Below are 27,258 nucleotides of genomic sequence, written 5' to 3'. Positions count from 1 at the left end.
CGTGGGTGCGGGAGGGGTAGAAGCGTAGAGTAGAGTGGGAGGGCATGGTAGGCTGTTGGTAACACTCGACCAGGAAAAAAGCGTTTGATAGAGTGCAGTGGTGGTGTCCTATGGAGCATTCTGGAGCGCTATGGGTTTCCGAAGGGCTGGATAGAGCAATACAGCTACTCTATCGGCATGCGGGTGTTTTCCCTGGTTAACGGTGGAGAGGGCGGGGGTTTGAGGTGGGGGCAGGGGTCCGACAGGGGTGGCCCACTCAGCCCGCTGTTGTATGCATACGCCATCGACCCTTTTATAAGACGGCTGGAGAAGGGGGGGGCGGAGGGGCTGGAAGGGGTGGAGGTGGGGGACAATAACCAGTTAAGGGTCATGGCGTATGCAGATGACGTTACAGTGTGGGTAGCGGACCCGAGGGAGGGAGGTAGATTGCAGAACCTGATCCAGGAATACTCGCAGGCAACAGCGTCGCAGGTCAATTTTCAAAAGTCCAATAGCCTGTGGGTTGGGGATCAGGGGCTGCAATTTGAGTTGGGAGGTAGGTTTCCTACAGCTGTGGAACGTATACGGGTCTTGGGAATATACTTCGAGAAGGGGGATTATAGGCTCTACAACTGGGATAGGTGTCTCAAGAAGTGAAGGGGAGGGTGGATAGATGGAAGGGGTGGAAAATGACCATGGGGGAGCGGGTACAGCTCATCAAGGCACACTAGTTCCTTGTTTCTGTTCGTCAGTTACATCTGCTTGCTGCCGGAGAGCCAGTACGCGGCCTTGTATGGGGTGTTCTTCCGGCTGCTCTGGGGCAACAGGACGAATCCGGTAAAACGGAATGTTACCTATCTGCCTAGGAGGGAGGGGGGGGGGGGGGTGGGCATGATAAACCCAGTCCTGTTTTTCAGCGCTTTGTTCCTGCAGTTCAATCTGGGGAGGGCGGTAGGGCAGGAGCCACCGGGGTGGGCTAGGAGTGTCCTGCAGTGGTGGCCGAGATATTGGGACCTATGGCGGGAGGGGGGGAGGGTAGTGGCACTGCGAAGGGGGGCTCCGGGGGGGGTGAGTTATTGCAAGACCCTAGTGAAATTGGTGAGGGTGTGGGGGCTGACGGTGGGGGAGGTGAAGGCAGGACAACGGGGGGTCTGGATGGACAGAGTACGGGCGCAGGTGTTCTCAGCTCCTCTGGCGCTGAGGGACGTGCCGGCCCCATGGATGCAGCAGGGGTTACGGTTGATTGCTTCGAACCGCATCCCGGTGAAGTATAAAGACCTGGCGTGGCTGTCCTTTCACGGTAGACTGTACGTCCGAGGAAATTTGAAATATCGCAATGTGCGGGATAGAGGGTGCCCACGGGAGGAATGTGCTGGAACTGAAGAGACGATGGAGCATTTCCTGGTGAGGTGCCCATTTACAGTCCAGGGTCTCTGACCGGGTTTCCTCGTTGCTGCAGATCCCAGTTTCCGCAACTACAGCTATGCGGACTGGGTGTACGGCCCAGAGGGTGGAGAGGGACGCGGGATCCGGTAACACGCTTTCTGATTTCGGTGATATTGCGGTACTGCCTCTGGATGGCGCGCTGCAGGGTGTCCCTGTACCAGGAGGTCCGGCCGGCGGAGGTAGTCAGCTGGGATGTGGTAAGGGCGGTGCAGGAAGCGGCGAAGTGGGAAAGGGTGGAAAAAGGGGTGGGGGTGGCTTCGAGGTGGTGGAGACACGTGAGGCTTAAGCCGCCATGAGGGGACATGCTTCCCAGGGGATTGTGTGCCAGTGTCTGAAGGGGTTGTGGGGGGTCGGGGGGGGGGGGTTGATCCATTGTATTATGAGGAGGGGGTGTACATAGATAGGCAGACCATGTCTAGCTAGGAACCTGGGGTTTGATTTGCATGTCCGTTTTTTTTTTCTTTGGTCTTTCTAATAAACAGTTTCCACTGTACTATTGAGGAGGGGGGAGGGGGTGTACATAGATAGGAGGACCGTGTATAGCTAGGGGCTTGTTTTTGATTTGTATGTTATTTGTTTTTAGTTTTTTTTCCAATAAAAAGAGTTTCCAGTCTGCCCAACAAGATAAACTCATTTTACATGGTATGCGATACTTTATATTTATACCTGAGTTTGATTTGTCCCTGCCTTTCTTAGGGCACAGACCGTAGAAGTCTGCCCAGCACTGTTCTTGTACTAAAAGTTCTGAAGCTAATGTCGAGGCCCCTTAAAATTTACACTGAAGCCCATCCATATCTATTCAGTCACGATCAGGGCGTAGACCTTACAAGTCTGCCCAGTACCGGTTTTGCTTCCCAATTACCGGCGTTGCCACCCAATCTCCGCTAAGATTCCGCGGATCCATTCCTTCTAAACAGGATTCCTTTGTGTTTATCCCACGCATGTTTGAATTCCATTACCATTTTCATCTCCACCACGTATTGTAGTGAGGAAGGACAACTTAGGCATGCTGAAGATCAATGGGGTATAGAACTACCCTACCCACAATGCCAGGGAGGAGATGGGAGGGAAGGTAACCCCGAAACCACGACATGGATTCCTTCTTTAGGAAGGAAAGGAAGGGCACAGAGGGAAAAGAAGTTAAACCGGAGAGTGGCCAGTAGAGGGAGCAGCAATGTTAAAACCCCTTTTCCATGGATAAGAAATCAATATAGGATTCCACCCACCTGGGAGGGAGGGGAGGGAAAGTACAGGCCAGCTGATGTGAGTGATGAATTAAGAGAGAAGGGTGCAGAAGCACCTGATTGGATGGAAGGCATAGAAGAAGGACTTGACTCCCCTACAGAAGAGAACAGTTTGGAGGAGCAAGTGCCCATGGACTATGAGAATACAAATGACCAAAGTTTGCAAGTATAAAGGGGCAGTGTGGGCGGACACAGACTACTACTACTACTACTATTTAGCATTTATATAGTGCTACAAAGCGTACGCAGCGCTGCACAAACAAAGAAGAAAGACAGTCCCTGCTCAAAGAGCTTACAATCTAATAGTGAAGTAGCTGTGAAGAGGGAGGTGAACTGCCCAACCTGCAGTTCTCTGAGAGAGAAGGTGTCAGAGAGCAGGTGATTTTTCTTGTTTGATTTCTTTGTTATGGACTATGACTAAATAGCCTTGAACTGTATGGATAGAAAAAGGACTGAAAAACCTTTTTAAATGGAACTCTAAAGGGAACTGTAAGCCTTATGTTGGACTGCTAAGAGGCTTGTCCAAGAGGTTTCTGAATTAAAAACTGTGGATCCTGAAGGGAGTTTTGTGTCTTGCTTTTGGACTGTGTGGAAGAAGGGAGCTCACGCCAGAGAGGGCAGGGCCTGGAAGTTATCCACCAGATTGTAAGCTCTATTGAGCAGGGACTGTCTCTCCATGTTCAAGTGTGAAGCGCTGCTTACGTCCGGTAGCGCTATAGAAATGATAAGTAGTAGTAGTAGTAGCACTCACCGAGGGTAACGGGATTACAGTATCCACCACCCTCTCTGTGAAAAAAATACTTCCTGATATTACTTGTGAGTCTGCCCCCCTTCAACCTCAATTCATGTCCTCTAGTTCTACCGCCTTCCTAATATATTCGGAAAATGTAGACAGGAATGACTGGACAAACTAGATGCGCCCATTGCTCTTTGTCTGCCATCACCTACAAAGGTTTTATTACTATGTTGCACAACTGTGTGTTCATAGTAACCTAATACTAAATATAGACAGTTTAGACATGGTGCAAGCAAATGTAATGAAGCTTTGCAGGGACCATCCTCTCACAGTAAAGTCAATGCAACAACCTTCTATCTACCTGTCCAATGTAATTGTGGCATTTGATAGTAATACAGAACTACATTGTCAGCAAACACAAGGGTTTCTGGGCTGTGCCCAGCAGTCCATCTATCTGGAAATCTTATTGGATGCAGTAATCCCTTTCTCATGCAGCACTGTGTACTTCTGCTAGTAACATAAATCTCATTAGTACATAAGTAATGCCACACTGGGAAAAAACCAAGGGTCCATCGAGCCCAGCATCCTGTCCACGACAGCAGCCAATCCAGGCCAAGGGCATCTGGCAAGCTTCCCAAACGTACAAACATTCTGTACATGTTATTCCTGGAATTGTGGATTTTTCCCAAGTCCATTTAGTAGCGGTTTATGGACTTGTCCTTTAGGAAACCATCTAACCCCCTTTTAAACTCTGCCAAGCTAACTGCCTTCACCACATTCTCCGGCAACGAATTGCAGAGTTTAATTATGCGTTGGGTGAAGAAATATTTTCTCCGATTTGTTTTAAATTTACTACACTGTAGTTTCATCGCATGCCCCTAGTCTAGTATTTTTGGAAAGCGTGAACAGACGCTTCACATCCACCTGTTCCACTCCACTCATTATTTATATACCTCTATCATGTCTCCCCTCAGCCGTCTCTTCTCCAAGCTGAAAAGCCCTAGCCTCCTTAGTCTTTCTTCATAGGGAAGTCGTCCCATCCCCGCTATCATTTTAGTCACCCTTCATTGCACCTTTTCCAATTCCACTATATCTTTCTTGAGATGCGGCGACCAGAATTGAACACAATACTCAAGGTGCGGTCGCACCATGGAGCGATATAATAGCATTATAACATCCTCACACCTGTTTTCCATACCTTTCCTAATAATACCCAACATTCTATTCGCTTTCCGAGCCACAGCAGCACACTGAGCAGAAGGTTTCAGTGTATTATTGATGACACCCAGATCCCTTTCTTGGTCCGTAACTCCTAACGTGGAACCTTGCATGACTTAGCTATAATTCGGGTTCTTTTTTCCCACATGCATCACCTTGCACTTGCTCACATTAAACGTCATCTGCTATTTAGCCGCCCAGTCTCCCAGTCTCGAAAGGTCCTTCTTTAATTTTTCACAATCCTGTCGCAAGTTAACGACTTTGAATAACTTTGTGTCATCAGCAAATTTAATTACCTCGCTAGTTACTCCCATCTCTAAATCATTTATAAATATATTAAAAAGCAGCGGTCCCAGCACAGATCCCTGAGGAACCCCACTAACTACCCTTCTCCGTTGTGAATACTGCCCATTTAACCCCACTCTCTGTTTCCTATCCTTCAACCAGTTTTTAATCCACAATAATACAATAGAGGCAATAATACATTTCACCATGTACCTCTCTGAAGGGGTCTTTTATTTATTTGTTTTTGTCTGTTTGTTTGTTACATTTATACTCCACATTTTCCCACCTGTTTGCAGGCTCAATGTGGCTTACAAGTATTTATTTATTTATTGCATTTGTATCCCACATTTTCCCACCTATTTGCAGGCTCAATGTGGCTTACAGTATGCCATAATGGCGATCGCTATTTCCGGAATGAGAAATCCAATGTATTATTACATTAAAGTTCATAAACGTTGAAGTAAATTATAAAGTAAGTTGGATAAACAGTTCGTTTCAGGCATGAGAGATAGGGGGGTAGGACGTTAATGTTCATTGGTGACAAATTGATTGAAGCAATCAGGTGTAAAGAATTCGGTTTTATCTGGTTCTGGTAGAGTTTTGATGTTAGGTCATTTATGATGTCTCATTATGGTATGTCTTTTTGAACAGGTTGGTCTTTAGTAATTTCCGGAAGGTAGTTAGGTCATGCTTTGTTTTTAAGGCCTTTGGTAGTGCATTCCATGGTTGCGTGCTGATGTAGGAGAAGCTGGATGCATAAGTTGATTTATATTTAAGTCCTTTGCAACTGGGGTAATGGAGATTCAAGAATGTGTATGCTGATCTTTTTGTGTTCCTGGTTGGTAAATCTAAGTACCGTAAAGACATTTGCCGTTACGGTTGATTACAAATACGAAATTGTATTGTGGTCAGATGAGGTAGGTGTGAGTCAGGCGTCATTGGGTCAAGGGGAATGGTGGCGGTAAGTTGTCTAGTGCGATCCTTGATTATGTTGTGTTGCTGGGTGTGGGTGTGTCAACATTTCGGAATCAGGTGTCATTTCTTGCAAAGAGTTTTTTTTTTTTGGTCTGCATCAACTCCAAGCAGTGAGGCATTGCTTTAATGAGGCGGCACATCATACCTTAATACATGCACTACTAATTTCTTGTCTGGACTATGAGAATATGGTATATGGTGAAATAACTTAAGCACAATATTAAAAGGTTACAGATGTACAGAATACTGCTGTGAGGATTTTGTAAATATTTCCTTTAAAATTCTCACTTTGGCTCATACAGTCTATTATGAGCAGCCTCCCTCTTATTTAGCCCTGCCCTATACACCAGCCAGGACTCTTAGATCTTTGCAAGATTTTAGAATGGCAATGCCTCATATTTCTAGGGCTCGCTGAGAATTGATACGTTCTGCTGATTTTTTCTGGTTCCTGTTCTTTGGAATAATCTTCCAAAGTTGATACAAAAGCACAGTAGCATTTTTAGCAGGCGCTAATGATTAGCACACACTAAATGCTAGACACGCCCATAGGAATATACGGGCATCTCTAGCATATAGCGCACGCTTATTTTAAGCGTGTGCTAAAAACACTAAGATGCCTTTGTAAAAGGCTCGCTTGGTGACAAAATTTCTTATTAGAGGCAATAATACATTTCACCCTGTACCTCTGTTAATAACAATTTATCCGGGAAAGAACACGTCTACACCAGCTATGTGCGGCAGGAGCATCCATTTTACAGCATCAGCGTCTAAAATATCAATAGGTTGAACATGCCAACATAAAGATGCATGGACCAGCACATGCATCTGTACTTCAGAACATGTGTATGTGCTGGAGTATAAACATATATGTCAGCCATTTAAAATCTATGTTTCACCAAGCTGTCGCAATACCCCATAACAGTTTTCAGTATGGTGTTTGGGAGAGACAAAAAACACTGGAGGATGAAGAGGATAACTTCCCCTAATCTGTCCACCAGGGAGGTGCTATAAAAAACAAGCAATTTTATGTAACACACATTCCTGTAAATCTCAGATATAAATGTGCATTCCTCTTTGGAATATCTTTTTGCCCTGCCCTAGTCCCCAGACCATACCCTCCTTGCCATAAGTACTAGTCATACTTTGGATTTCTAAAATCACTTTTTTAGATGTGTATGCAATACAGACGTCTAAATGGCAGTTTATGCGTGTCCAAACCCCCCCCCCCCCCCCCCCCCCCCCCCCCCCCCCCCCCCCTCCCCCCCCCCCCCCCCACACCCACACACACACACAAAATAGGGCTTGTAAAACGAGCACCAAAATAACATATGGGTTGTCTAGTCCAAATTCCCTTCCACATAAAAAGTTCTTGGCAAATGCAAATGCTACCAACACTTCATTGTTCAAGAAACCGCCAAACACTCTCTCCAGACCTTCTGTCCATTTCCCCTAGACTATCAAAACAGAAAGAGTTTTTATTCTATTTTTTTTTAAGTCTGCATGCACATTCCTGTCAGCTTCCTATTTAAGACTGGCCTTTGCACGGTACCACTCGTTCTTTCTAACTACTTAAGTTCAGCCCCTACTTCTGAAAAATGCTTTGTCCTCTTTCAAATGGCACCGTGCAGTGCAAATAAATTGTATCCCAATAACACGGGGTACAAGGTGCTCTCTCTCAACACAGCCCTGTGGAATCTTTACATGAACCGTTAAGTCACAGAATGCATGCCCAGAGTCCTGGAAATGTGGCGCCGATCTATTCCTTTGAATTGAAACTGCACTAGTTGTTTTTTTTTTTTTCCAGCGAAAAGTCACTTTGTAAAACAGCTTGAAAATAGCCGGCAGCGTCTCTCCTGTTTAGAGAGTGTTTGAAAGCAATTCGTAAAGTCTGGTAATTCTCTAGTTAGGGCTCCGTACTCTTCCCATGCGTTTGCAGAAGGGCATAGACCATGGAATTCAGTCAGCAACATTGCTTGCATTTTTTTATATTTAACTGCAAAAGATATCAAAGAAAACTTCCAAGTGCGCTATAGCAAACTACTGGATATGAAAGCCGTAAGCTTTCATCTGGAGTTTCCCCCTCAGAAAATATTGCGTTTTCAGGATATACTGTGCACGTGAAAGCTTTGCGTGAACTTAGCCTTAACATTGTGGATATCCTGAAAACGTAACTGACTGCAGGCTCCTAAGAACGGATTTGAAACTCTACTATGCTGCAGACTTCAAGGGGTTAAAGAAGAGAATAAAGATTTATCACAGCTGAAAAAACTATATTGACTAGTATACTGTAGTACAAAAACAGTGATTCCTTTACACTGGAGCTGGTACTACTATCCCTAAATAACTCTTTGGGCATCGCAAAGGTTGTATAATACCAGTTTAAAAAGAAGAAAAAAACAGCAGCAACAAATTTTATTCCCTGTAATTGTTTCCGTTTTGTTACCTGTAAGCTGGGCCCAGGATGCTGAACCGAGTCCCCTAACTAATAGGACTGGAAAACAAAACAAAATATCGCGTGCAGATGAATGGATCCTGGCAGAATCACAGCAATTCCTCAATTCCATGAAAGCTATGAACACTTCGAGGCTATCACAAACAAACAGCACAGCAGCTCCTGTGCCGAACGTAAGGACTAGTGAAAGCCAGAGGGACTGAGCTGAAATTAGTAAAGACAGATCATTAAAGAACTAGAAATAAAAGATGATACTGCTGTCACTTTACTGATCTTGACTCTCTTTTGTGTACAAGAAATCTGGGCACGGATTACAGTAGTAAGAGTTCCAGTTTTAATTTTGTATCTTTCACCCTCTGAAATAGAAACGCATGTGATAGATGGACAAAAAAAACTTGCAAACAGCACCTTTAAGTCCTTGCAGGAGAAACAGATCAAAGCTTGCATTTACCTGCCCATGCTCCCATTGACCGAAAGAAGGACTGAGGCAGAGCAGGTGGAAACATATACTTCAGAAACTTAAGGCATCTCATCAGAAAGGACAAACAAACCAGAGCACCAAGCAGGGCAAAGAACTGCTGGTAGAGCTCTGCCATGACCAGCTGAAGGAGGCAGCTGTGATGACTGACGGCTGTCACTTATTGCTGCTTGGCTCCTGGTGAACTTACTCAGCTCTCCTTTTGAGCTCTGACTGAAGGAGGTGTGGATCCTACTCCACTCCAACTAAAGGAATCATGTGATTGAGCACAGTGGCAGGGTATGCTTTCATTACACACCCCCTTCTATCCTCATCTCTCCCTGCCCTTTGTATCCATCAGAGCAAGGGGGGGGGGGGGGGGCGATGGTGGATGTCTAGTTTTGACGGTAGGCATCTCCAGGTGCATCTGGAATTTATAAACCAAATATAAAATAAAACATTAAAAGATTTGATTGAATCCTAATCATTAAATTCAGTTGATCTTACCCTTTTTAAGTAGCAGTTTAAGGCAATTTACTTTCTTGTACCTAAAGATTTTACATTCTAAGGCAGTGGAGTAGCCGGGAATTTTTCAACAGAGGGATATATCTCTACCTGGGTCAGGGTTATTGCACAGATCCTAATCATTAGGGGCGTATTTTACTAAGGCGTGCTCACATTTTTAACGCACGCTAAAATTGTGGGTGCGCTAAATGTTAGAGACGCCCATAGGAATGCATTGGTGTCTCTAACGTTTAGCACGCCTACAATTTTAGCGTGCACCACGACCGTGAGCGTGCCTTTGTAAAAGACCTCCTTGGTTCTCACACTCACACACAGCACTGCTGTTGTTCTCATGTACTTTACAGGTTGCTGAGTAAGGATACAAAGCAAACTGCCAGTGCTAAACTGTCTGTCATGTAGCAATGTCCCAAAACCCAATGCAGTTTATAAGATAAACTGTACTAAAAATTAGTGAAGAAACTGCTCACGAAACTTTCCTCGGACTGACACAGACCAAAAGATCTTAAGTGCCATGATTGGACCTTAGTCCATAAGGTCTAATCATAGCAGTTCTTTGTGTTAGAATTTTTATCTTTTTTTGTCAAACCATTTGTGTTCTCATGCAACAAAAATCAAACAATAAAGTATAAAGCTTCAAACTTAGCTTCAATTGAAAGTGTCCTGGGTCCAGGGCCTTTTTTGAGGGGGTACTTGGGGGTACTGAGTACCGGCACCTTTTCCATTGTCTGCTAAAATTGACCCATGGTCCCCAAGTTTTAGTTAAAGAGCTCAGGCTCTACACACCGAAGTTGCCTTGTCATAAATTCTGTAACTGGTTGCAGGGGGGTCTGGCTATTGTGGGGTGGGTCCCCTCAGTGATCACCCCACCCCTGAAGGGTGGCCTGGCATTTGAGTACCGGCACCTTTTTCGCTAGAAAAAATGCACTGCCTGGGTCCCATCATGGACCATGTTTCACAATATGCTTTTTCAAGAGACCCAATTCTCAAAACAGTTGTTGGAGTGCTTGAAAACATACAAAATAACTTAAGCACAGTGTGAAACTGAAAAATAGTCATTAAAAGCATCTAAACATACCTTTAAAAAAGTAAGTAGGACGAGACAGTACCTTAAGTTGATTCTACCATATATTTAGAGGGACACCGGAGCAACCCGTAAGTGCAAACAGCCCCCCTATTTGTACTTCTTGGTGCACGTGACCACTAAACGGATTTTAAAATAGCCAATCCCAAGCAACAAATGACTGCACTCGTATTTGAAATTTGTGGTGGTGGAAGCTTACAAAGGAAAAAGGGGGAGGGGGGTAACAACATTGGATTTACAATTGGGATATCACAGAACCAAAGGGTCTTGATAGGGAGGTAGAGTAGTGGGCATTTTTATAATTATAGTAGTGCAGTCGTTTATGGGTTGTGATTGGTTATTTTTACACCCATTTTGTGGTCACATGCCCGAAGAAGTACAAATAGGGGGCTGTTTCCACTTCCGGGTTGCTCCGGTGTCCCTCTAACTACATGGTAGAATCAACTTAAGGATGTCTCATCCTACTTACTTTTTAAGGTAGTTTTAGATGTTTTTAATGACTAGTTTTCAGTTTCACACTGTGCTTAAGTTGTTTTGTATATTTTCAGGGACTTGAACAGCTGCTTTGAGAATTGGGTCTCTTGAAAAGCTTATTGTGAAGCATGGTCCATGTCAGGACCCAGGACGCTTTCAATTGAAGATAAGTTTGAATCTTTATACTTTACTGTTTGATTTTTGTTGCACGACAACACAAATGGTTTGACAAAAAATAATAATAAAAATTCTAACACAAAGAAGTGCTATGATTAAACCTTATGGACTCAGTCAGTCCAGTGAAAGTTTTATGAGCACTTTCTTCACTAATTTTTAGTAGAGTTTCTTATCATCTGCATTGGGTTTTGAGACATTGATAAATGACAGCAAAATTCAGATTTTCTCGAACACAATTATAGTGATATACAGGGGCATTTTTGAAAGGGACGTCCAAGTTGCGATTTGGATGTCCTTGCAAAATGGTGAAATCCAGGGGCGGGGAAACCCGTATTTTCGAAACAAGATGGACGTCCATCTTTCGTTTTGAAAATACCGTCAGAGATGTTCAAATCCTTCAATTTGGATGTCCCTAGATTTGGTCGTCCGTAGACCAAATGTCTTGCATTAGGACGTTTTTGACATGGACGTCTTCGGTTCCGAAAATCGCAGAAAGTCAGAAATGTTCATGTCAAAAATGTCCTAATGCAAGCCATTTGGTAGTGGAAGGAGCCAGTATTTGTAGTGCACTGGTCCCCCTGACATGCCAGGACACCAACCTGGCACCCTAGGGGGCACTGCAGTGGACTTCATAAATTGCTCCCAGGTACATAGCTCCCTTACCTTGTGTGCTGAGCCCCCCTAACCCCCCCCCAAACCCACTACCCACAACTATACATCACTACCATAGCCCTTACGGGTGAAGGGGAGCACCTAGATGTGGGTACAGTGGGTTTGTGGTGGGTTTTGGAGAGCTCACTGTTTACTCCACAAATGTAATGGGGGGGGGGGGGGGTATGGGCCTGGGTCCGCCTGTCTGAAGTGCACTGCAGTACCCACTAAAACTGCTCCCAGGAACAGCATGCGCTGTCATGGACCTGAGTATGACATCTGAGGCTGGCATAGAGGCTGGCACGAAATGTTTTTAAAGATGTTTTTTGATGGTGGGAGGGGGTTAGTGACCACTGGGGGAGTAACGGGAGGTCATCCCCGATTCTCTCCAGTGATCATCTGGTCATTTCGGGCACCTTTTTGTGCCTTAGAGGCAGATGCACTAAAGCTAAATGAGCCTTTAATGACCCTCCAACGAGGAAAATTTGATCCGTTGCATGCATCAAAGGGCTTTTACCGAGGAAGCCAGCAGCTAACGAAAACGGAATGGAGATGAGCAATTAGTGTGAAAACCCCATTGAAACGACATGCACTAACCTTTTCCGATTGCCTTTACGCAGGAAAAGGCAGGAAATCTAACGAGAGGTCTGGACCTCTCGTTAGGACAGCTCTATGCCAGGAAAAATCATTAAGTGAAAAATAAACAAACTTTGAGCCAATCCCAGCGCATTAGCAGAGCTAAAAGCGCTGTGATTGGTCCAAAGGACGTCAGAAAACACATCAAATAAAAAAAATAAAAAAAGGATCGGGAGGGGGCAAGGGCGCTCATCAGGAGCGTCCTGTATGGACGGCCTTGCCCCCCCCCCCCCCCCCGCTGCTCCCCACTTTCCGCCGCTCCCCCCCCCCCCGAAAAGCAAAATGCTAGCTGCCCCGGTCACCCCTCCCTTCCCTTCCTGTTCCTGTGTTCTGCAGAGCTAACTCCGCCTCCCGTCATTCTTCTGCCCCGTGCCCCGCTGCCCCCCCTGAGGTCGACTACGCCGCTCCCCCCCTCCACCGAGACCCCCCTCCCTATTAACGACCCGAGCAGTGCCTCTCACCTCTTCTGAAGCGCTGCACGGGCAGGAAGATCTATTGTGTTGGTTGTAGAGTCTCCATGACGTCTCTTCTTCCCTGGCCTAGGCCCGCCTCCTTCTGACGTAAGTAACCTACGTCAGAAGGAGGCGGGGCCTGGGCCAGGGAAGAAGAGACGTCATGGAGACTCTACAACCAACACAATAGATCTTCCTGCCCGTGCAGCGCTTCAGAAAGAGGTGAGAGGCGCTGCTCGGGTCGTAATAGGGAGGGGGGTCTCGGTGGAGGTGGGGAGCGGCGTAGTCGACCTCAGGGGGGGCAGCGGGGGCGGGCATGGGGCAAAAGAAATGACGGGAGGCGGAGTTAGCTCTGCAGAACACAGGAACAGGAAGGAAGGAGGGGGACCGGGGCAGCTAGCATTTTGCTTTTTCGGGGGGGGGGGGGAGCGGCGGAAAGTGGGGAGCAGCGAGGGGGGGGCAAGGACGTCCATACAGGACGCTCCTGATGAGCGCCCTTGCCCCCTCCCGATCATTTGTTTTGGATTTTGCTGACCGGGTAGCCACGTGTATGTGTTGTGGCTTTTTTTGTTTGTTTTTACGTTTTGCAGCATGCGCAGAGCAGCAGCCAAACGCTTTGGCTGCTCTGCGCATGATTTAGGGGCCGATTTACCGATGTGTATTGTGATTCTTGATACATTGTACGTTTGAATACCGATCTGAGCATGTGTGACTTGTTTTTTTTGGTGCATTCTTGTTTTTTAAAATTGTTAGGGACTTAACGATTTTGGATTTTTTTTTTACGTTTTGGTTGCGCATCTGCCTCTTAGTTGTAAGAAAAAAGGTCCGGGTGAAAACGGTCCAAGTGTCATCAGGGACGTCTTTGTTTTTTTTCGATAAATGGGTTCAAGGACGTCCAGTAGTTAGGCATGCCAAGTCCCGCATTCGCTATGCCTCCCTGCGATGGAGTGCAGTTGGAGACGTCCTAAATCGGGTTTCAATATACTGATTTGGACGTCTCTGGGAGAAGGACGTCCATCTTTCAATTATGTCGAAAGATGGATATCCTTCTCTTTCTAAAATGAGCCCATAGTATCCTCATTGATGATGGTATATCTAGCAAGTGCTAAACTTTTGCCTGCGTTAAATCTGGTGTCAATACATTGTTTACTTACTTGCATAGCATAGCTGCAACCACCAACTTTTTAACGCAAAGTGGTTGATTAACTTTTGTCATTGTCCAATCCAAATGTCTTTGTGGATATGCCATCACCGATCTTGCATATTTTAATCTGTCAGCCTGGAACACAGATAGGTCTTGAGAATTTCATGTTTAAAACATTTGCTCTGGTGTAGCGGTCAAAACTGGAAGACTTGCAAAAATTTGAAGGAAACATGATATGGGAAAAAAGGCCTTGTGAATGCTGCAAGTGCTAGCAGACAGCCACTGAGTCTTCTGATGGCGGCACATCCTACAATCAAGATTGCCACGGATAAACTGCTCATACATCATCAATACTGGCCCATCATCATCTGCTATCACTGGGGAGGTACAATCTCAATGCCTCTGTCAGGCTGTCTGATATGTGAACTGGCAAACAATGCATTGTTGCATGGCGGTATTCTTATGGGACAGAAAATGTTCATCAAACTGTAAAATTGTACTATCCAAGAAGGGAATGTACAGTGTTCTGCAGCAGCATTCTTCAGCTGATTCATTTGTCCTTATACAACTGTCACAAAGGCATTTTTTGACCACAGATCTGTGACAACTGCAGAGGTTCATGGAGCAGAGTTTCAGCTTCCTGTGTCACTGCTGCTCTGCAAAGCCAGAAAGTAGAATCTTCATGCCTTATACGCAACAAGTGGTTTGTTTGCTCAACTTTCATCAAACACTTCATTAAGTTCTTTGTTTACTTCTTGGCAGTCTGATAGACAACTTAGTGACTGCTAAAACACTGAATTAGAACAACCACCACATGACAAATTCTGTTTATGTAATGCTTAGCAGATGAGTGGATGCCGTTTGCTGATTTAGCATCACAACATTGACTAATATCAGTTCAATGTGTCAACTGGCAAATATAACTATGTGAATGTCTTTATAGCATCATGCCATTCTACCCACCTTGTAAAACAAAGCTTTTTAGATATTTCATTCCAGACTTAGCACGTGCATCTTCATTCGACTGGCCATGACTAATTCTGTGTTCCAATAGCACAGAACACTTTGGTGACATTAATAGAAGACACCTGTTTCACACATGAAACCAAAGGCATTGTGGATTGCCTGACTTCAGAGGCTTTTACTGATGGTTATATTTAGAGCATGAGCAGCACAATGCACAAAGCAAGCAGCTGGGTGCGACCGGCAAATAATTGCTTGAACCCCACGTTGCTAATCCAGCCATTGAACTTGCTCCATCATATCCCTGTCCAATTCATCTTGCTGCTAATAATCCAGATTGCTACAAGATACTCAGTATCTGCTTTGCAAGGACCACCCGCAAGATCATGTGCTCATACAAAGAATATGAATTGTTCCTGGGATATTGTTTTCAAACACATAACGTATGACAACCATTAACTGCTCATGTCCTGCAATATCTGTTGTCTCATCTGCCAAGATAGAAAAGTATCCTGCTGCATTAATTTCATCAAACAATATTTCATAAAATGATTAACCAACATTGCCAATCATACGCCTAAGTAGTCAGTGAAACATCGAGATCATTTGCAGGGCTCGATTCCAGATTGATTAAGCAAGAACTCATCACCACTGGCAGCCTTAAATTGCCAGAGAACTCAAAAGTTGACTTGGTCAACCTCACCATCAGAACGTGATGCTGAACATGACAATTCCTGCCACTGTCTCATGACCACGCAGTGGAATACCACAATGTGCAAGAAAGATATGCATTCAAGTGCTATTGCTGTGTTAAGTTGCACACTGATTCATTGCTTGGATTTCGCATGGTTGCAATGAAATGATTCAGCTTTAGTGGCTTCATTGAGGTGATAATTGTGACTCAAATGTTCCAATACTTTACCCGACCAATGTGTGTAAACGTCAAAATGGAACATTCACAAAGACTCCGATTTGCACTTCTTCCAAAACTTGTTGGCTGCGAACAATACACAGTATGTACAGAACACCCTGTGAAGTTTTGCGTCGAATATGCAAAACATGATATTCAACAATTCTGAATGGTGTAATCCTGCCTGTAATGTTTCTTCCACAATTGATGCGTGTTGCAGTAAGGCCAATGCATAAAACTCGGTTGGGTAAAGAAGTTAAAAATCATAATTTGTCAACCTCTGACATTTTTACCCATGGCTACAGCAAAATCATTAGGCTGTTTCATCATTCTTCTTAACATAATTAATTATTGTAAGTACATACAGTGGGGGAAATAAGTATTTGATCCCTTGCTGATTTTGTAAGTTTGCCCACTGACAAAGACAGAGCAGCCCATAATTGAAGGGTAGGTTATTGGTAACAGTGAGAGATAGCACCATCACAAATTAAATCCGGAAAATCACATTGTGGAAAGTATATGAATTTATTTGCATTCTGCAGAGGGAAATAAGTATTTGATCCCCCACCAACCAGTAAGAGATCTGGCCCCTACAGACCAGGTTAGATGCTCCAATCAACTCGTTACCTGCATGACAGACAGCTGTCGGCAATGGTCACCTGTATGAAAGACCCTGTCCACAGACTCAGTGAATCAGTCAGACTCTAACCTCTACAAAATGGCCAGAGCAAGGAGCTGTCTAAGGATGTCAGGGACAAGATCATACACCTGCACAAGGCTGGAATGGGCTACAAAACCATCAGTAAGACGCTGGGCGAGAAGGAGGACAACTGTTGGTGTCCATAGTAAGAAAATGGAAGAAGTACCAAAATGACTGTCAATTCGACAAAGATCTGGGGCTCCACGCAAAATCTCACCTCGTGGGGTATCCTTGATCATGAGGAAGGTTAGAAAATCAGCCTACAACTACAAGGGAGGAACTTGTCAATGATCTCAAGGCAGCTGGGACCAACTGTCACCACGAAAACCATTGGTAACACATTACGACATAACGGATTTGCAATCCTGCAGTGCCCGCAAGGTCCCCCTGCTCCGGAAGGCACATGTGACGGCCCGTCTGAAGTTTGCCAGTGAACACCTGGATGATGCCGAGAGTGATTGGGAGAAGGTGCTGTGGTCAGATGAGACAAAAATTGAGCTCTTTGGCATGAACTCAAACTCGCCGTGTTTGGAGGAGAGAAATGCTGCCTATGACCCAAAGAACACCGTCCCCACTGTCCAAGCATGGAGGTGGAAATGTTATGTTTTGGGGGTGTTTCTCTGCTAAGGGCACAGGACTACTTCACCGCATCAATGGTAGAATGGATGGGGCCATGTACCGTACAATTCTGAGTGACAACCTCCTTCCCTCCGCCAGGGCCTTAAAAAATGGGTCGTGGCTGGGTCTTCCAGCACGACAATGACCCAAACACATACAGCCAAGGCAACAAAGGAGTGGCTCAGGAAGAAGCCATTAGGGTCATGGAGTGGCTTAGCCAGTCACCAGACCTTAATCCCATTGAAAACTTATGGAGGGAGCTGAAGCTTGCGAGTTGCCAAGCGACAGCCCAGAACTCTTAATGATTTAGAGATGATCTGCAAAGAGGAGTGGACCAAATTCCTCCTGACATGTGTGCAAACCTCATCATCAACTACAGAAGACGTCTGACCGCTGTGCTTGCCAACAAGGGTTTTGCCACCAAGTATTAGGTCTTGTTTGCCAGAGGGATTAAATACTTATTTCCCTCTGCAGAATGCAAATAAATTCATATACTTTCCACAATGTGATTTTCCAGATTTAATTTGTGATGTGCTATCTCTCACTGTTACCAATAACCTACCCTTCAATTATGGGCTGCTCATGTCTTTGTCAGTGGGCAAACTTACAAAATCAGCAAGGGATCAAATACTTATTTCCCCCACTGTATATGCATCTGTAACATCATCTACTGCTGTATTAATAAGTGTCCTTATCCCTTCCTCCTCACTTGCAGCAGATGTATTGCCATTATTCAATTTCAGGCATTGCTGAGGTTTTCGAGATTCTTACTAGAAAACTCAGATAATCAAGTATCTTTATAACATTTCATTGCAATGAGACGAGTACTAGTATGCCGGGGTTGTAAATGTACAAAAAATGTTCAATATAATAACTACTTAGTGAGTGTTGGCAACAATTAAATGTTCCAATAAAAATAGTCTCTGGTAATGAGTGACTTGACTGAACTTTGAAGGTATGTCTTCTGACATAAGATGAACGATTCACAGTAGGGGCAGACAAATGTCCTTCAATGAAATCCAAGGAGATATCAGCCTGGACATTAAATGGTCTGCACACAAACAAACTTTTAACTAAAGAAGGAAGCTTGCTGTAGTGCACATCTTGATTGAGAACGTCTGTGAAATGTATAAGATCCCATGGAAATCTTAAACTAAGGCTCAACACCAGTACTCCTTGAATACCACATTCCACAGAGCAATTAAACTACCATTGTCTTTCAAATATCTTGCCCGATCAAGTGCAACCTTTCCCACTTGGGGCAATCCTGTAAGCAACTAATGATAGCCAGTTGCATAAGTGTCATCTCCCTGTTAAATACATGAAAGTGTTCCTGTAGTTCCCCCTCCCTCTACCACCCATCTATCTCCAGCCATAGCCAGAAACAGGAGATCGAAGACTCCCTGCGCAAGAAGGGTGGGAAACAACTAGTTGTTATGAGATCAGATCAAAGGGACACCGACCCAGATCTGCTCTCCCCCCTCCCACCTCCCCGGCTCATTAACTATCACTGAACCGACCCAATTACTGATGTCAGTAGCTCAAAGGCAAACTAAGTTAACAAACAAGACCAGCACACAGACTCACACCAAAGAACAAAGTCATATCACCTATCCAACTATCAGAACACAGCCCTATAGGAAGGTCACAGGGAACATAAACCAAAATGAACATCATCAAAACGTACTCCTAATAACCTATTTCCTAACACTGATCCACTCAACACTAACCAACCCACTTGCAGAAAGTAACATCATACCCATACTATACAATCGTCAAAGACCGATCAGATACTCCACACCCCATCAAACTGACAATAACTTAAACAAAGGAAAAACAACAACATGCGGTAAATCACAACAGAAGGGAAAGAATGACCCAAACAAACCCACCTTAAGAAAAAAACGACAACAACTAAAAATCCACACTACACCAAATACAGATGATCCATTCCAAACAATCCAAATGGGCTACACCAACGCCAGATCCGCTGTAAATAAAATGGCTATACTAACAGACTGGATCATGTCAGATAACCTCGACCTACTCTTCATTAATGAAACCTGGATCCACGATCAAAAAGACCCTGTAATCATAGACCTGTGCCCGCCAGGATACAAAATCACACACTGGACTAGAAAAGTAAAAGAGGCAGAGGCATAGCACTAATCTACAGATCGAAATTCCCTCAATCAGAATCCATAACAAAGCCCTATGGGATCACCTGAATTGTGCCCTGTTTTACAGACCCCCAGGTAACTGGAACGAAGGCCAGACTAACTTCATGGACTTCATCTCAAACATATGCGTAACCAACTCCAACATACTAGTATTGGGTGACATTAACCTCCACTTGGAAGACCCAAACTCAACTAACGCATGAGACTGCAAGGAATTCCTCTGCTTATGGAATCTTTAAATGGCCACAATTGCAAGCAACCCACATCAGAGGACACACACTCGACCTCATCTCACACAAGCTTTCAACAGACCAGAATTTCATAATCACAGATGTCAAATGGACAGAAACACCCTGGACTGACCACTACAAACTAAACTTGTCCCTACACTGGAGGAAGGAGGGCTCACAACAAACACAAGAACACACATCCTACAGCACAAGAGATCAAGTAGATGCAAAAACATTCTGGCAACTGTTGTACAATAACGATTGGTCAACACAAACAGACTCCACATACTACCTCACAGAATGGGACAAAAGATGCAAAAGTATACTAGACAAAATAGCACCCTTACGAACAAGAACCTCACATAGACAAAACTCAATACCATGGTTCAACGACAAACTGAAAAAAAGTAAAAACACACTCCAGTAACAAGCATGGAGAAAAACAAAAGATGAACACACACTCAACACATGGAAAAAACTACAAAGAAAATACAAATACACAAAAAGGCAGACCAAAAGGGACAGACTACAAAGACACAAAGAAATTATACCAACTCGTGAACAAACTCCTAGACACCAACCAGGTCACTACAAAGGATACAGATACCCCATCGGCAGATGAACTTGCTAAGTATTTCAATAAGAAAATCACAAACCTATGCAACATGCTACCTCAAGCCACCACTGACATTGATCACTTCCTTAATGAGTTGATCCCCACCACTGGAGAATACCCAGCTGACCGGACTTAGCTAAACTTCGCCCTTCTCACCATTGAAACAGTTACCCAGGAGATCAACAAGTTCTCCCAACACCCACTGCCAATCTAGATACCTGCCCCAGCTACCTAATGAATCTGCCCCTGACCGCTTCACAGAAGACCTCACATCCCAAGGAAATGGAAATATCCTGCTAACACCGATACCAAAACACACCAAGAAAAAAAATTAATAAAATCACCAACTACCAACCAGTAGCATCGATCCCGCTAGTAACCAAACTGATGGAAAGCATGGAAAGCATGGTAAGCAAACAACTTACAGATTATATACAAATTCTCAATACTACATGAATCTCAATCAGGTTTTCGCCCACTCCACAGCACTGAAACAGTACTACTCACTCAGCCAAATTCAAGCAGGAAATAGCAACAGGCAAAACATTCTTCTCCTCTAATTCGACATGTCTAGGCATTTGACATGGTAAATCACAATCTATACTAAGACTATTAGATAACTTCGGAATTGGTGGAACCATACTCCACTGGATTAAGGGCTTCCTAACTACAAGAACTACCAAGTAAAATCAAACTCTAGCATATCATCACCGTGGAAAGCAGACTGCGGAGTTCCACAAGGATCACCGCTATCACCAATCCTCTTCAACCTAATGATGACCCCACTAGCCAAATCCTTATCCACCCTAGGCCTTAACCCTTTCCTATATGCAGATGATGTCATAATATTAATTCCGTACAAATCCAAACTGATCGAAATCACCAACGAAATCAATCTCAGCCTAACATTATGGACTCATGGGTGAATGCATTCCAGCTAAAACTCAATAAAGAAAAAACACATTGTCTCATTCTCCTATCCCAACACAATGCGGACAACCCCGCAACTATTAACACCCCAGACTATACCCTTCCTATCTCAGACAGCCTGAAAATCCTTGGCGTTACAATAGACCGTAACCTAACACTAGAGAGCCAAGTAGCTTCCACAACTAAGAAAATGTTCCACTCAATGTGGAAACTCAAACACCTGAAACAATTCTTCCCGGGGGGCCATATTTCGCAACCTGGTACAATCAATGGTACTAAGCCTCTTAGATTACTGCAATGGAATCTATGCGGAATGCAAGGAACTGACCTTAAAGAAGCTTCAGACTGCCCAGAACACGGCATCTAGACTTATATTTGGAAAAACACGATATGAAAACTCAAAACCCCTCCACGAAAAACTACACTGGCTCCCAATCAAAGAACGCATTACCTTCAAAATCTGCACCATGGTTCACAAAATAATTTACGGAGAAGCCCCTGGATACATGACAGACTTGATCAACTTACCAACTAGAAACACATCAAAATCAACTCGAACTTCTCTAAACCTACACTACCCAAGCTGCAAAGGCCTCAAATACAAATCAACCTACACATCCAGCTTTTCCTACATAAGCACACAACTATGGAACACATTACCAAAAGCCATGAAAGCGACATATAACCACTTAACCTTCCGTAAATCACTAAAAACTAACCTATTCAAAAAGCCATACCCCGCTGATCCAACCTAAATGCTTGATCTCTGCGACACATCAAAATTAAAGCACATAATGGACATAACTCCTCCGCTGCACAATTCCCTAAATGTGACTGCGTCACATGAATTTTATCCTACCACTATATATCACTTTGTATCTGTACTCATCGGAGCCGACAAACACCTCCCGGTACTATGTAAGCCACTTTGAGCCTACAAAAATGTGGGAAAATGTGGGATACAAATGCAAAAAATAAATAAATAAATACACCAGAGGTGAAACGAAAATGTTTATTGAAGCACCAAACTACAAACAGACTTCACACGGAGCCGTGTTTTGGCGTGAACTGCCTGCTACTTAAGGAGTTATAAAATCTGAATATAAACACATAGAAAAGTATATCAATACATATACATAAGTAGTTTAACATTTGAAACAAAACAATGAGAATATCAAAATAAGTAACAAAATCATGGTAATCTGTAGCTGGAATGTTAAAATAATATAAACACCATATTAAAAAAAGCATAGGAAATGTTATATATAATACTAATGCCATGTCATAGATATAATGATAAAAAAAACATTTAAAATTAAGATTCACATTGAAATAAGCCTATCCAATAAACTGTAAAACATAAACCAGCTAAGTACTGAAGACAAAATAAGAAATGCAAATATGATAAATGCAATACAAACTTATGAAAATTAAAACACTTGAAAACTGCAGTCTCTTTTAAAAGATCAAGAGGGTGCCTCAGTCAACATGTTGGTTCCATACCAGTAATGAACTTTGAGTGTATTTGTATTATGACATTATCATTTATTCAAAATACAGGCTTGTAATTAACAGGGAGGTCACCCAGGAGTGTCTGCTAAAGTAAACACACAAGAACTGGTCCCCTTCCCACTTGAAATCACTGCATTGCGTCTATCAGAGGTCATAAAGGAAAGGATTCAAGTTTAATTTTAAATTCAATTCAAATTGGATACAGCTGTACTGGAAAAGGGCAAGAGAAAAATACCCCAGTGTTGTTTCGAGTAAACTGGTCTTTACCAACGTCACTTGAAATACTGCTGAAGGCTGGAGAATTTTGTATCTGGCCTTTTGTCTATGAAAGATTGATGTTTTACAGTTGTAATGATTATTTTTAACAGGAGTTTGGACTTTATCTTGACTTTGAAGTTAGGAGTATCAAGCCACTAGTTGCCATATTGTTGCCTTTGCCTATCATCTCTTTGCTAAGACCCTGTGAACAGTTATATTTGAAAATCTGTGAGCAGCTATATGTCCTAATCTCCCCGGGTACTATTTAGATAGTAAACAAATGTTTAGAAAGTTTTATAAGTAATCCTATTTCAGATACCTGATATTTGTTTGCTGATTACACTTTTTCTGTTCATTATTCTAATTTTTCATGACAAGAAATATTTTTAGTTTATTGCCTCTGCTTATCTGGACTGACTAAGAATCCTGGTGATTTGTGTGTTGGGTCTGTGAGTGTTTTCTGGGAACTGTGGGACCACTGGGAGTGTGGGAGGAGGGTGTTAGTGTAGAGCACAAGCGGCAGGTGCAGGTGGACCTGAGCTGTGCTGGGGATAGACTATCTAAGTGGTCACAGGGGTAGTCCCAGGTGGCTAGGCATTTCGTGACAGACCTTGTCCTTCTTTTTTGGTGGCAGCATGGTGAAATTGTCAGGTTCGGTGTGTAGGTGAGGGTCACCATCCATTGAGTGGTTCAAAGTTTTTTTTTTACCTGTAACCTCTAGACACACAGCAAAGTGAATGAGTGCAGCAGTAACAGGGTCCATTTCCTGTTCAGTTTTTTTTGGTAGTGTTAGGAGATTAGCATTAGGCTGATGGCAACTGGTAGTATCCCTCAGACACGGATATGCCTGATCTGACACAAGAGCAACTGGATGTCCTCAGCAAGGAGGTTCACAGGACCAGACTTCTTGTGGACAATGGCTCATGCGTTGGCGGGGCCGAATGCCACACCAGCTAATATCCAGCAGATCTACATGATACAGCAACAGTGGCTAGATAGCTACGGTGTGAGGAATGGGAAGAACGACAGCAGCTAGACCAAAAGCAGATGTGACAAGAGGAAGACCAGTGGTGGCATGAAGAGTGAGAATTCCAGCGGCAGCATGAGGAGTGTGAGCAGGAATTCCAGCTGCAGAAAATGAAGTTGGAGATGGAAGTGGCTCATATCCAAAGCTCCAGCCCAACCACTGTCAAGGCCCGAGGCAGGACCCATAGCCCAGATCGAGCCCAACTTGTTTTCACAGTTTGATGATACCAGAGATGACATAGATGGATAACTAACTGCCATTGAAAAAATTTGCCACCTCAATGAGATTCCTCAGAAAGACTGGGTGCATTATCTGGGAGGAATGCTCACTGGTAGAGCACTTGAGGCATTCGAAGAACTGTCCATGGAGATGTGCTCCCAGTTTGAGGAGGTGCTCAAAGCTTTGTTGAACGGTGTAACCAGGTCACCCTTCCAGGTGAGAGCCGGGGTCAACCCTGCTTAGCTTGGCTAGCTTTTTCCGGGTACGAGCTGCAACCACCGCCTTGCTGCACTGCTTGTCCTAGTTTAACTGCTGCCCAGCTGACCTGCGCCCAGGATCAGCTCACAACTGGGACACACAAAACTCCAACAGTCTTATAGTTCTTGAAAACCACAGGTCTTTATTTTCTCAGCATCTTTTAATACAGCTTTAATCTTCAAGCAGTTTCTTCATCAAGAATGCAAGAGTCAGTTCAGTTTTTCCACATTCAGCTTATTAACATAGTCCAATCTTAACTCAGAATATCACACTCAGCAAACCTTTGTCTTGCTCCCAATTGTAGCCTCCCTCATCAGCACTATCTTCTACCCTTAGATAGTTTATGGGTTAGTTTCTTCCACCAGTGGCTTCCCCACTGGATTATTTTATCCTCTCCAAGTATGCACAGCTTGGGCCACACTCCCGCCACCAGAGCCTTTACCTTTCCTGAGGAAGTTTGAGCAAGCCCTCCAACCTCCATGCACTCCTCCTTACCTTCTCCTTCTACCTCCTCTATATTCCACTCCATCTCCTCCTCCCCAAGCTCCACCAGCTGTTCCCCATCTCCTGGATCAGACCTCATCTCCCAATCAGTCACTCCACCTTCCCCCTCCTGGGAGTTCAGCTGACCCTGCACTGGCTTCTGGGGAGTGTAGTTTTTCTCCTGCATTACAGCTTTCCCTGGCAGTTTGATCCCTAGATGGCGCCCTGTTCTCCTAGCTGGGCTGAATGAACGGGGATGATGCCGGATGAAAGACCCACTATCCCCTTTCCCTCGCACCAGCCCTCCAGAGAGCTCACAACGGTTATACCTTTACCTCCGAGACCTACAGACTAAAGTTCCGGACTTTGCAAAATGGGGCGGAAGATACTCACAGTAAGTTTGTGATTCAGCTAAGATACCAGCATCAGCAGTGGCTCAGTGGAGTTGAGGTTAAAATCCTGGAGGACTGCCAAAACCTGATGGTCCTGGATCAGTTTCTTCGGTGTTGTCATCCAGAGGTGAGGGAATATGTTCAAGATCACTAGCCCCATACTCCAGAGAAGGCGGCTGAATTGGCTGACTTCTTATGGCTAACTGTCCCTGGTTGGCAAAGAGAACATAAGAGTAGCCATACTGGGTCAGACTAATGGTCCATCTAGCCCAGTATCCTGTTTTCCAAACACTGTCCAAGCCAGGTCACAAGTACCTGGCAGAAACTCAATTAGCAGCAATATTCCATGCTACCAATTCCGGGGCAAGCAGTTGCTTCCCCATATCTGTCTCAATAGTAGACTATGAACCTTTCCTCCAGGAATTTATCCAAACCTTTTTTAAACCCAGATTCACTAACTGCTGTTACTACATCCTCCGGCAAAGAGTCCCGGAGCTTAACTATTCATTGAGTGAAAAATATTTCCTCCTATTTGTTTTAAAAGTATTTCCATGTAACTTCCTTGAGTGTCCCCTAGTCTTTGTACTTTTGGAAAGAGTAAAAAATCGATTTACTTCAACTCGTTCTACACCACTCAGGATTTTGTAGACCTCAAACATCTCTCCCCTCATCTGTCTCTTTTCCAAGCTGAAGAGCCCTAACCTCTTTAGCCTTTACTTATTTGAGAGGCATTCCATCCCCTTTATCATTTTGGTCACTCTTTAAACCTTTTCTAATTTGCTATATCTTTTTTCAGATAAGACAACCAGAACTGAACGCAATACTCCAAGTTTAGATGCACCATGGAGCGACACAGAGGCATTATGGTATTTTCAGTCCTAGTCACCATTCTTTTCCTAATAATTCCTAGTATCCTGTTTGCTTTTTTGGCCACCACACACACACTGAGCAGAAGATTTCAGCGTATTATCTACAACGACACCTAAATCATTTTCTTGAGTGATGACCCCCAAGGTGCACCCTGGCATCAGGTATCTATGATTTGGATTATAAAAGTAAACAATAACCTTGGAGTGCATTAGCTAAGATTCCTGTATGCAATTGGCAGCCTGTCTCCCCAAAGGAAGGGATGTGCCTGTAACCCTTGAGTGTAATCTGATCCCCTACATGCTAGGAGCAGTGGCATAGCCACAAAGTCCTTAGGGGCCTAGCCCCCCCCCCCCCCAAATCTGGGTCCAGGCTCCCAAGGTCTGCTAGTTTGGTGACGGGAGGTCCTCAATCCCTGCCAGAAGCTTTCCTGCAGCGATATTTAAACTGCGTTGCCTGCCCTGCATCCCCCTCCCCTGTGCATATGATGGTTTTTAATTAAATTGAGCATGCGCGAGATTTGCACATGCTCAATTTCACTAAAACCCAGCATGTGTGCTTGAGCAGGAAATCAGTGCAGGCAGCATGGCACCGAATATCACCACAGGAACTCTTCTGCTTGTGGGGCTTGAGGACCCCTGCCAGACCAAGTATGTGGGGTTGCAGCGGGGCGGATAGCAATGGGGAGGTGAGGCAAAATGGCCCCCCACTTTGGGCTCAAGACCCCCCCCCCTCCACACAAATCAGTGCAGGCAGCATGGCACCGTATATCACCACAGGAAGTCTTCTGCTTGTGAGGCTTGAGGACCCCTGCCAGACTACCGGTAGGTATGTGGGGTTGCAGTGGGGTGGATAGCAATAGGGAGGTGAGGTAAAATGGCCCCCCACTTTGGGCTCAGGGCCCCCTCCCTTTCCACACATTCAAGGTCTGGCTACACCTCTGGCTGGGAGCACCATTGTATGTGACATGTCTAAAGGGGGAGGTGCTGCAATGATATGCTGTAGTATTTAATCCTAGTAAAAGGAGTTAGGGGTCTTCTTTTCATTCTTCTCCCTACTAGTAAGCAGCCAAGATCCATATTGGTGAATGCCTGGACCCTTCAGAAAGGGGTCACCAGGACAGAGAATGCCTGAGACAAGAGATTGAAATCCTACAAGGAGTC

At 44.3% G+C, this 27,258-nt stretch overlaps 1 protein-coding gene across 3 annotated transcripts in view; it reads right to left on the bottom strand.

Annotated features, from left to right (window-relative positions):
* Nucleotides 1-9,053, bottom strand: part of HSD17B3 (hydroxysteroid 17-beta dehydrogenase 3) — a 153,855-nt gene extending 144,802 nt beyond the window's left edge. For 2 of the 3 annotated variants that reach the window (XM_030193643.1, XM_030193645.1), the window contains exon 1: nucleotides 8,787-9,053. In XM_030193643.1, coding sequence (XP_030049503.1) covers nucleotides 8,787-8,931 — 145 coding nt within the window. In that variant the 5' untranslated portion in view covers nucleotides 8,932-9,053. Of the gene's footprint in view, nucleotides 1-8,326; nucleotides 8,463-8,786 lie in introns of those variants that run through there. The other variant, XM_030193644.1, reaches the window with a different exon arrangement.
* Nucleotides 9,054-27,258: the final 18,205 nt, after the last annotated feature.

This window comes from Microcaecilia unicolor, chromosome 2 (assembly GCF_901765095.1).
Source record: "Microcaecilia unicolor chromosome 2, aMicUni1.1, whole genome shotgun sequence".
Lineage (NCBI taxonomy): Eukaryota > Metazoa > Chordata > Amphibia > Gymnophiona > Siphonopidae > Microcaecilia > Microcaecilia unicolor.
This window is presented reverse-complemented; position numbering and strand designations above follow the sequence as displayed.